Source organism: Sciurus vulgaris, assembly GCF_902686455.1.
Source record: "Sciurus vulgaris genome assembly, chromosome: X".
Taxonomy (NCBI): domain Eukaryota; kingdom Metazoa; phylum Chordata; class Mammalia; order Rodentia; family Sciuridae; genus Sciurus; species Sciurus vulgaris.
In genome coordinates this window covers 88,100,066-88,112,732 of record NC_136471.1, presented here as the reverse complement: position 1 = coordinate 88,112,732, position 12,667 = coordinate 88,100,066, and the positions used below count along the sequence as shown (strand labels likewise).

The following is a 12,667-nucleotide window of genomic DNA, read 5'->3' as shown; positions in this document are numbered from 1 at the left end:
ATATTAAATGGGGTAACACAACAATAATTGTCATTTAAATACTTCAGGGGTTTCAAGATGGTGGACTAGAGGGTGGCTGCATTTCATGTTGCTCCAGGACTCAGGATTCAAGAAGAGGAGATATTGAGAGAGTTGGGACCAACTCAAAGCCGCTGGGTGAGTCTCTCCTGTTGGGGAGGCATCACAGATAGGGTGGTAGTCCCAGAACGCAGGGAACTTTGTGAAGTAGAGTTGCCCAACGAGACACCCCTCCCCCCGCTGGAGCAGTGAATTCAAACAACTGGGAGCATCGTAGAGGAGGCCACTCAGCACAGTGCTTGGACTCAGAGCAAACCACTGGAGCTCCAGGAGGCTGCCCGGAGGAGGAGGCATGTGGCAGGTAGCTTGGACCCAGAGCCACCACAATGGAACTCCGGGCAGCTGCCTGAAGGAGGCGGGTAGCAAGTTGCTTGGACTTGGAGTGACTGCACCAGAACTCTGGGTGGTTGCCCAGAGGAAGAGGCACATGGTGGGTTGCTTGGACTCGGAGTGACCACACTGGAGCTCGGGCGGCTGCCCGGAGGAGGAGGCAAGCGGTGGGTCCCTCCCAGGCGATTAGGTGCACAGTATGGTCCCAGGACCTAGGTGGCTTCTTAGTGGAAGAGCCGCACAGAGACAAGCTGAGGGGAGGAGTGAAGGTTCCAGGACTGTGGGCAGCCTATCTGAGGAGGGACAGCCTAAGGAGACTCTTCAGCACAGGGTGAGGCTCCCAGGCCCAGGAGGTAGGTCTGGGTCCGTGGGAACGTTGCAGAGGAAGGCTGCCCAGCCCAGGTGGTAGTTGTGGATTGAGGGGAACCTCTAGGAGGGGAACTGACCAGCAAGACCTCGCCACCAGGTGAGTCTTCCCTGCTGGGTGAGGTTTTCCCACAAGGACAGTAAAACCAGAGTCACAGGCTCAAACAGGCTTTACCTCAGCCCGCAGCCTAGTTCCCCTTTGGATGATCATTGGTCAACAAGTGGAGGCACCTCTGCCCACTAGCAGGGAATATACCCCACCTGAAGGCCACCACTCCTAGAGAGGCAGATTCCTTGTGGAACACCGCATTATCAACTTCCTCCAAGACTTCAGCCTACTGAAGGCTAAGAGGGGATATACTAGAAATCTTCAGGGACATTATAAGTCAATAGAGGAAATCTGCAATATCTCAGCGGTCCACAGATACCTGAACAACATGAGAAAACAAGGGAAGAATATGCCCCCCAAAAATCTAGATGTTACATCAATAAAACCCAATGACAGCATGGCAGAAGAAATGACAGAAAAGGAGTTCAGAATGTACATAATTAAAATGATCAGGGAAGCAAACGATGAGATGAAAGAGCAAATGCAGGCATTGAAGGAGGAGATGAAAGAGCAAATGCAGGCATTGAAGGATTGCACCAATCAACAGTTAAAAGAGCAAATACAGGAAGCAAAAGATCATTTCAATATAAAGTTAGAGATACTGAAAAAAAAACCAAACAGAATTCCTTGAAATGAAGGAAAAAATAAACCAAATTAAGAACTCCATAGAAAGTATAACCAATAGGACAGAACACCTGGAAGACAGAACCTCAGACATTGAAGACAAAATATTTAACCTTGAAAACAAAGTTGAACAAACAGAGAAGATGGCAAGAAATCATGAACAGAATCTACAAAAATTATGGGATATCATGAAAAGGCCAAATTTAAGAATTATTGGGATTGAGGAAGGCTTAGAGAAACAAACCAAAGGAATGAACAATGTATTCAATGAAATAATATCAGAAAATTTCCCAAATCTGAAGAATGAAATGGAAAATCAAGTATAAGAGGCTTATAGGACTCCAAATACACAAAATTACAACATACCCACACCAAGGCACATTATTATGAAAATACCTAACATACAAAATAAAGACAGAATATTAGGGGCCACGAGAGAAAAGAAACAAATTACATTCGGGGGAAACCATTACGGATATCAGCAGATTTTTCAGTCCAGACCCTAAAAGCTAGAAGGGCCTGGAACAACATTTTTTCAATCCCTGAATGAATATGGATACCAACCAAGAATCTTATACCCAGCAAAACGTACCTTCAGATTTGATGATGAAATAAAATCCTTCCACGATAAAAAAAGCTAAAAGAATTTACAAAAAGAAAGCCAGCATTACAGAACATTCTCAGCAAAATATTCCATGAGGAAGAGAAGAAAATCAGGAAATCAGCAAAGGGAGAAACTATCATAAAGGAATTGCCAAATAAAGGAGAAACCAAGTCGTGACAAAAAAAAATGAGCCAAATGACCGGGAATACAAATCATATCTCAATACTAGCCCTGAATATTAATGGCCTGAACTCATCATCAAAAGACATAGACTGGCAGAATGCATTAAAAAGAAAAATCCCACAATATGTTGCCTGTAAGAGACTGATCTGATAGAAAAAGATACCCATAGACTAAAGGTGAAAGGATGGGAAAAACATACCATGCACATGGACTCAGCAAAAGATCTGGTGTATCCATCCTCATTTCAGATAATGTGGACTTCAAGCCAAAGTTACTCAGAAGGGATAAAGAAGGACATTTCATACAGGGAAGCATTAATCAGCAAGATATAACAATCATAAATATCTATGCCAAAAACAGTGGCTCATCCATGTATGTCAAACAAACCCTTCTCAATTTCAGAAACCAAATAGACCATAACACAATAATACTAGGTGATTTTAACACACCTCTCTCACCACTGCACAGATGCTCCAGACAAAAATGGAAAAAATGAAGCCATAGATCTCAATGACACAATCAATTTAGACTTAATGGACATATATAGAATATACCATCCAACAAAGAGCGAATACACTTTCTTCTCAGCAGCACGTGGATCCTTCTCTAAAATAGACCATATTTTATGCCACAAAGCTAACATTAGCAAACACAAGAAGATAGATTACTACCTTGTATTCTATCAGATCATAATAGATTGAAATTAGAAATAAATGAATGAATGAAAAACAGAAACTACTCCAACACCTGGAGATTAAACAATATGCTACTATATGATGAATGGATAACAGAAAATATCATGAAGGAAATTAAAAATTTCTTAGAGGTAAATGAGAAAAAGAAACATCATATCAATATCTCTGGGACACTTTGAAAGCAGTACTTAGAGGAACATTTATTTCATGGAGCGCATTCAATAAAAGAAGAAAAAAATCAGCAAATAAATGACCTAACACTACAGCTCAAAGCCCTAGAAAAAGAAGAACAGACCAAAACCAAGAGCAGTAAAAGACAGGACATAGTTAAAATCAGAGCTGAAATCAACAAAATTGAAACAAAACAATCAAAAAAATTAACAAAATAAATAGTTGGTTCTTTGAAAAAATAAACAAAATTGATAAATCCTTAGCCACACTAACAAAGAAAAGAAGAGGGAAAATCCAAATTACTAAAATTTGGAATGAACAAGGAAATATCACTACAGACACGATTGAAATACAAAACAAAATTAGAAGCTATTTTGAAAATCTCTATAACAAAATAGAAAATTTCAAAGACATCAACAGGTTTCTAGAGACATATGAATTGCCTAAACTGAACGAGGAGGACATATACAATTTAAATAGACCAATTTCAAGTAATGAAATAGAAGAGGTCATCAAACCCTACCAAAAAAGAAAAGACCAGGACAAGAAGGGTTCTCAGCCAAGTTTTACAAAACCTTTAAAGAAGAGCTCATTCCAATACTTCTCAAAGTATTCCATGAAATAGAAGAGGAGGGAACGCTCCCAAACTCATTCTATGCAGCCAATATCACCCTAATACCTAAACCAGACATAGACACATCGAGGAAAGAAAATTTCAGACCAATATTCTTAATGAACATCGGCGCAAAAATTCTCAACAAAATTTTAGCAAATCGCATACAGAAATATATTAAAAAGATAGTGCACCACAATCAAGTGAGTTTTATCCCAGGGATGCAAGGTTGGTTCAACATCCAGAAATCAATAAATGTCATTCACCATATCAACAACTTAAAGTCAACAGTCACATGGTTATTTCAATAGATGCAGAAAAAGCATTTGATAAAATACAACATCCCTTCATGCTCAAAACACTAGAGAAAATAGGGATAGTGGGAACATTCCTTACCATTGTAAAGGCCATCTATGCTACGCCTATGGCCAATATCATTCTAAATGGTGAAAAACTGAAAGCATTCCCCCTAAAAACGAAACAAGGTAGGGATGCCCTCTTTCTCCACTTCAATTCAACATTGTCCTGGAAACTCTAGCCAGAGCAATTAGACAAACCAAAGAATTTAAAGGGATAGGAATAGTAAAAGAAGAACTCAAACTATCCCTATTTGCTGATGACATAATTATATATTTAGAGGAACTGGGAAATTCCACCAGAAAACTCTTAGAACTCATAAGTGAATTCAGTAAAGTAGCAGGATATAGATTGATGCTCATAAATCTGATGCATTTTTATACAAAAGTGATGAATCTTTGGAAAGAAAAATTAGGAAAACTACCCCTTTCACAATTGCTTCGAAAAAAATAAAATACTTGGGAATCAATCTAACAAAACAGGTGAAAGACCTCTACAATGAGAACTACAGAAAGAAATTAAAGAAAACCTTAGAAGATGGAAAGATCTCCCATGTTCTTGGATAGGCAGAATTAATATGGTCAAAATGGCCATACTACCTAAAGTGCTATACAAATTCAATGCAATTCCAATTAAAATCCCAATGACGTACCTTACAGAAATAGAGCAAGCAATTATGAAATTCATCTGGAAGAATAAGAAACCCAAAATAGCTAAAGCAATCCTTCACAGGAAAAATGAAGCTGTGGGTATTGCTATACCAGAACTTCAACTCTACTACAAAGCAATAGTAACAAAAATGGCATGGTATTGGTACCAAAATAGAAAGGTAGATCAAAGGTACAGCATAGAGGACACACACAAACCCAAATAAATACAATTTTCTCATACTAGACAAAGGTTCCAAAAATATGCAATGGAGAAAAGATAGCCTCTTCAACAAATGGTGCTGGGAAAATTGGAAATCCATATGCAACAGAATGAAACTAAACCCATATCTCTCACCATGCACAAAACTAAACTCAAAATGGATTAAGGCCCTCAGAATCAGACCAGAGACCCTGCAGATTATAGAAGAAAAAGTAGGTCCAGACCTTCAACATGTCGGCTGAGGACCAGACTTCCTTAAGAGGACTCCCATAGCACAAGAAATAAAAGCAAGAATCAACAACTGGGATAGATTCAAACTAAAAAGGTTTTTTTCAGCAAAGGAAAGTATGAGCAATGCGAAGAAAGCCTACAGAGTGGGAGAAAATCTTTGCCAATCATACTTCAGGTAGTGCACTAATCTCCAGAATCTACAAAGAACTCAAAAAACTCTACACCAAGAATACAAATAATCCAATCAACAAATGGGCTAAGGAAATGAACAGACACTTCACAGAAGATGTACAAGCAATCAACAGATATGTGAAAAAATGTTCCACATCTCTAGTAATAAGAGAAATGCAAATCAAAATTACCCTAAGATTCCATCTCACCCCAATTAGAATGGCGATTATCAAGAATACAAGCAACAGTACTTGTTGGCAAGGATGTGGGGAAAAAGGTAAACTCATACATTGCTGGTGGGGTTGCAAATTAGTGCAGCCACTCTGGAAAGCAGTATGGAGATTCCTCAGAAAGCTTGGAATGGAACCACCATTTGACCAGCTATCCCACCTCTTGACCTTTACCCAAAGGACTTAAAATCAGCATACTACAGAGATACAGCCACATCAATGTTCATAGCTGCTCAATTCACAATAGCCAGATTGTGGAACCAACCTAGATGTCCCTCAATTGATGAATGGATAAAGAAACTGTGGTATATATATACAATGGTATATTACTCAGCCATAAAGAATGATAAAATTATGGCATTTGCAGGCAAATGGATGAAATTGGAGAATATCATGCTATGTGAGATAAGCCAATCGCAAAAAAATACAAAGGTCAAATGATCTCTCTGATAAGTGGATGATGACACATAATGGGGGGTGGGAGGTGTTAGGGTTAGGCTTAGGGTTAGGGAGGGTGGCACGAATGGAGGTAGGAAGGACTGTATAGAGGGTAAAGAGGGGTGGGAGGGGTGGGGGGAGGGAAACATAACAGAATGAATCAAACAACATTACTCTATGTAAATTTATGATTACACAAATGGTATGCCTTTACTCCATGTACAAACAGAGAAAGAACATGTATCCCATTTGTTTTCAATAAAGAAAAAAGAAAAAAAATAAATACTTCAAATGCCAATAACTTTACATTTATTATGTAATTAAATCCTCCTAGCAACACATGTAATGTTATACCCATTTTATAGATAAAGCTACTGAAGCTCAATGAACTTAATTGCTTTAAGTGCTATATTGAATGAAGTGGTGAGAGTAGACATCCTTGTCTTATTCCTGATTTTTGAGGAAATGTTTTTTTTCCTTGGTTATTATCTTGTCTTTGGGTTTCTCATATCCTTTATGATATTAAGGTAAATCCTTCTTTTCCTAGTCCCTCAGTGTTTTTAAGATGAATAGGTTAAGTGACTTCACAGAGATCACATGGCTGAGCCAGGATATATATTTTTTCAAGATTCAAAAAACCATGCTGTCATTGAAAAATGAAGAATACCTACATGATTAGAAAATTCATTCCCTAAAATACAAATTAAAAGTAAAAAAAAATCTCTCCTCTTTCCTTCTGCTCTTCCTCCCTCCCTTCCTTCCTTTCCCTATAGCTTTCTTCTCCTCCCTCACACAAAATGAATTATATTATACTAATTGTTCTATTCCTTATTTTTACCAGTTAACATATTTCAATAACTATTTATATATCAGCTCCTTTAGATCTACTACATACTTATTAATAAGTACATCATATTTCCTTGTATAGTCAGACTAAAGGAGACACTACTAATATTTTTATTAATTACATAAAAAGTGAAAAATAATTTTCAAATTTTCTTCATTAGCTACTAATTATATGTAACATAAGTTGGTAGCATGAGCACACATGGTCTAAAAATCTAAAAATAAAATTTCAAGGGATATGTTATTAGTTATAGTTACCTTATGTAATTGAACACCAGCAATACTTCTTCCTAACCTTTGTACCTATTGTCATATTCTTCCCATTTCCCTCTGCTCTCACACTGTGTCCCATCAATGAGTACAATTGTTATGCATTGCTCATAAATAAAATTTTTAAACTATACAATGAAAAAGTTCCTTTATACTTCTGAATCCTGACACTCTACATTATCACCCACTCCTATCAGTTTTTGTGCGTCTTTTCAGAGACATAGCTATATATATGAACAATAGATACTAAATAGAGATAGACAAAAAGTTATTTTCATAAAATAACAGCATATTATAAATTATTTGGCTCTATTTTTTCATTCAAAATACATCCATGAATTCATTCCATATCCTGTACACAAAGGGCTACCTTATTTATTATTTGTTGTAGACATAATGTACCATATTAAATTGGGATCCTGATTTACCTTTATGAGCATTCAGTTTAACAACAGATGAGGATATCCTCTTATATGTCATTCGGTGATCTGAAAATCTTCAAAACCTTGTCAACTGTGAAAGCACTAACAAAATCAAGCTTCCAAATAAGCAGAAACAATAGTGAGGCTATGGATGGTGGTGAATATACCTGATATTCTTTTGTAAGGCCCACTCTTTGAAGTCAACTGAGGCTACAGATGAAATAAGTGGTAGGCTGAATTCTGAGTAGTGAAAGAATGCTCACATAGGTATCCAAAAGCAAACATAAAGACAATAGTGACTTAGAAGGAACTGATTGATTGTTCAGAGAGCTGATGATTAGGAAGCATTACTCTTTCACGAAGAGCCATAAAAAATGAAATCAGATTGACCTGGCTCTATCACTTCCTAACTCTATGGCACAAGATAAGTTATTGGGCAGTTTTAAACCTTTTCTTTCCTCATCTATAAGATGATGATAATGACACCTACCTCAAAATGTGGTTATGAGGATTCGGTTCACAAAAGTCTAAGTTAAACATTGCCTTATCAAGTGGCAGGTGATGGCTGTTTAATAAAATTTAGTTGTTTTCTGATAAGAACATTTCTATGTATTAAGCAAGGCAGGGATTAAGGGAGAGCTAGGACAAATAAGACTTGGTATGTTCTTCATTTCTCCCCTTCAGAACATTTTTATATATCCTGATAAATTATATATAGGCACATAATCTTATTTCATGAGGAAGCATGAACATATTGATATCACACCTGATAATAAAAACAATAATAATAATAAAATAATAGTTAATGCTTATATAGAGCTATTATGCCAGGTGTTTTTAAAAAGCTTTACATTTTTTAATTCATTTGATTCATACAGCGATCCTATAAAATAAATAATGTCATCAGTACATGTACTTATCTCTTCATTGGGAGAATTAAGAGCTACTTATTTACTGTCCATGACTCCTAAGAACACATTTTATAGTCCTAGTTTGTGAAGAAAATAATAAAATTTCAAAGAGAAATAAGAAATATATGTTTTTTTTTTCATTTTACAGAGGTTTCTGTGATACTTGTAAACTATGGAATTGATTTGGTTCACTGCATCAAAATTACATTATAAGTGTGAATATGTATATGTGTGTGTGTGTGTGTGTGTGTGTGTGTGTGTACTTGTAGTTATTTGTGTAGATATAGATCATGACTGTGTTGAGTAAACCAAGAGTAAGTAGCAGGGACCAAAATATTCAACAAAAATTCCCCAATAAATTCTTCTATCATCCATGATTGTATTTTCTGTTTTCTCCTGAAAGATAAGATTACAATCTATAATATTAACTTTCATTGAGAATGAGCTAAGTATTTTAGAGCTGTTATCTCATTCAAGTAGCCCAATAACTTTATGAAATAAGTATGATTATTTTGTCCCATTTTACATTTAAGGAAATTATCACTTACTCAAGTACTGATATTTAAGAGAAAGATAAAAGGCAAATGTTTACCTTTGGAAGGATAAGGAAAACAGACTAAATGGCCTTGTCAATCCTGTAATAGATACAGACTCAAATATGCAGGTACCATTATGGTAACACCGGAAAGAGGAAAATACTTGACTTTGCTGTAAACCATCTTAAGGCAAACTGAATACACCAGTAGTTTAGAATTTTCTGGCATCTAGTATATAGAATTCATCCATCCATGTATTCAGGCACCAAAAGATAGCATTCAAATGCATGTGGGTAACAGAATCTGAGTCAGTATATACAGTCTGCTGGAGTGAATACTCTTTAGGTATTATCATGAATTCCTTCTCCATTGTGATCTTAAATAATTTCTTGACATTTAATATGCAAAATGGAGATAAAATTCACAAAGTTCCTAGTATGCAATAAGCACTCTATAAATGATAGCTGTCATTATTACACCCAGAGTCCTAGATTTGACCAAAAATTTAACTGGTATCAACCCAGTCTTACATAAAGAATAGGTCAAGTCACCTATTTATTTTATGATGGCTTTCTCTCAGGCCTTAGCAATTAATACTGGAAATAAACCAGCTTTCTCAAATAATACTCCAGTAGAATTTCTCAATTTTGGCACTATTGAAAATTTGAGCCAAATAACTCTGTTATGGAGAGGGCTGTCTTGTGCACTGGAGTATGTTTAGTAGCGTCCCTGGTCCTCATTCAGTTGTGAAACCAAAAATGTCCCCATACATTGTCACATGTCCCAGGATGGTCGAAATCCTCCCCCTCAGAAAAATTTCTCTAGAGAAAGGAAGAAAGTTTTAAAAAATGTACAACAAAAGTTAAGTTCTAATGGTGTATATATCAACATCAGTAGAGGTACAACCTTAGAGGGACTGAAGGAAAACTCATACAAATAAGATTTTTATATCTACTTCACTTCTCTTCAGAACACTTTTATACAAAATATATCTAGATAATCTCTTACCATGGGCAAGCATGAACATATAAATAAAAGCTATCAAAAACTTGATGATAGTAATTTTAGCTAGGACTATTATGCTAGGAAGTGTTTTAAAAGCTTTATGTATATGAACTCATTTAATCTTCACAATAACTCCATACAGTAGATTCTATTATCTAGTTCATTTTTCTCAGGGGATATTTAGAGGCACAAAAGTTTAAAGGATGTTTCCAAGATACACAACTAGATAGTAAGAGAGCTAGGATTTCTGAACCCCAACAGTCTGGATCCAGAGTTTATTGTTGTAATCTCTATGCTACACAACTTATGTGTGCCAGAGGCTTGACATGTATTATCTGCAATTGCCATGGCAACCCTTGCCCAGGGTCACACAGCTATGAAAACACAGACCAAAATTTTAATCTACTATCTTTCAGCTACAGCCCACTGCCTCCCTGTTAGCAAAACCATGCATACTTACTACATACCTACTCTTTACCAATAGGATCCTAGATTCTGGGAATAAAGCAAAGAGGAAATAAATAAAACAACAAAGTTAAAATGAGAAATGAAAACTAATACTAGACAATAACCGATATCTCTAGAGAACCACCATTCATATGACAAAGTTTCGCCAACACAACTGTAGAGAAAAATGATTTCTTAAGTTGCTTAAAATTTTAAATTAATCATCTGCAAATTTTTGTGCATTTGTATAAGTCATTTTACTCCAATTACTTTACATGGATATTACCTATATAACTGCATCAGTGAGACAGAATATGTTTACCTACTACTGGTAGCCACAGTAGTTACTATTTTAGACCAGGTACTACTACTGTTCTTTTAAATTAAAAAAAAAAAAATCCCTTGGACAAAAACCAAAAATCCCTCCCTCGGACAGGCAGATCTAGGGAGGAAGAGGGAAAGGAAGAGGGAGAGGAACCCCATAGTTGAAAATCAGTTTGAAAAATCACTCCTGATTTATCCTCTGCACAATTATTTTTCACAAACAGGAAAAATGGACAGAATGACTAAAGAGTAATAATTCAATTAGTTAGTGCTCACAGCAAATGTATAAACATGCATACTATGACTCCCAGAAGTCTCCTTTTAATCCCCATTTGAACGCCTCTCCCAAGTCGCATAGAAGAGGGTGGAAAGGAAATTGATTTCCCCAACTCAGTCATGTACCACAACCACTACCACCACTAAACTTCCAGGAGTTTCAGACTAAAATATGTCCCCTGCACCCTCTTCTGAATCTGCTCGCGTTGCGTGCTCACCTTCCTCTGTCTAATCAGTTTAGCCAGCTGTATCCCAGAAAGCAGAAGCAAGGGCTCGCTAACTGGCCCAGTGGTTCTTGCGTGAAATTTGGGGCCGCCAAAGGCTCGGGCCACTTGGCCTATTAGGCCAATAAGAAAACCGGCAGCTCGCAGGAGCAGCAACTGGACGCGGGCGGTCAATGGAGGTGCCATAGAGGCCTGGATTCCGCTGGGTCCTAGCGCTGGAGGGTTTCGTACACCCTGAGCAAAACAGGAGAAAAGACTAAGCAAAGAGATAAACAAAGGATTCCTTTAGTTTACAAGTTCAGTATCTACCCACAATTCCACAGGAGCTTGTTTGTCATCACCTGCTGGGCTCCTGGCCAGAGATGGGGGTGGAGATGAACCCTTTCCAGTAGCAGTATGACTGCAACCTATGGTTAGGGCTGGCATAAATCCAACATGGAAAGCGAGATGTAGGAAAGACCACTGCCTTTGGAGTTCTCCAGTCCTGCTACTGTGTTGCCTTGGCTAATTTACACTTATCTCAAATTCAATTTGTTCATATGAAAAGTGGAAATAATTACTTTGACATGAAAGAGTTATGATAAACACTAGAAAATAAACCACAATACAGTACAACTCATAGCAAATGGTATAAGTAGTAGTTATGATTTATTTCAGCTGTATTTGTGAAAAAAGTGTTAGAAGTTTACATTTTTATGTAAATGGTATGCTCAGAAAGAGCTAACTTATATTTTATCCACATGCATATTACCTAATCCTTATAAGACCATTGTCAGGTAGTACTGATGAACATCAAATCTCCAGCCAATATCACTCTTCTAAACTCCAGATACTTGAAATTTAATGTCCATTTGACATCTCCATGTGAATGTCTCACCAATTCTTCAAACTAAACATGTCCAAACTCATCATTTTCTTCCAAAACTTGCTGTTCCTCCAAGTTCACCAACGGCATTTTCATCTACCCAGTGAGTTGTGCAAAACTCTGAGAATCATCTCAGTTTTTTCCTTTTCTCATATCCTCATTAACAATAACCAAATTCAGACAATGCCCTTCCCTCCCAACTCAGCCTCATTCTGATCTTATTGATATTTTAATATGCAAATCTGACCATGTTACTCCCTTGCCAATAACTCTGCAATAATTCTACAATGTGGTTCAAGCCACATCTACTTTGGCATTCAAAGGTTTCATGATTGATGTCTTAAAAACTCTGTACTGTTGATCTCTCATGTCTATTCTATGCTTCTGCCCACTGGAACTGAAAGGTCTCTTTCTCCTTCCTATCTGCTTGAGGACAAATACTTCAACTTTTCCCGGAACTCCCAACTGGGT

The 12,667-nt window shown here is 36.9% G+C and overlaps 1 protein-coding gene across 3 annotated transcripts in view; it reads right to left on the bottom strand.

The window, feature by feature from the left end:
- The window catches only part of FAAH2 (fatty acid amide hydrolase 2), a 176,944-nt gene extending 165,312 nt beyond the window's left edge, over positions 1 to 11,632 (bottom strand). For all 3 annotated transcript variants that reach the window (XM_079124115.1, XM_079124116.1, XM_079124117.1), the window contains exon 1: positions 11,326 to 11,632. In XM_079124115.1, the coding sequence (XP_078980241.1) occupies positions 11,326 to 11,517 (192 nt within the window). In that variant the 5' untranslated portion in view covers positions 11,518 to 11,632. The remainder of the gene's footprint in view (positions 1 to 11,325) is intronic.
- Between the last annotated feature and the right edge of the window lie 1,035 nt (positions 11,633 to 12,667).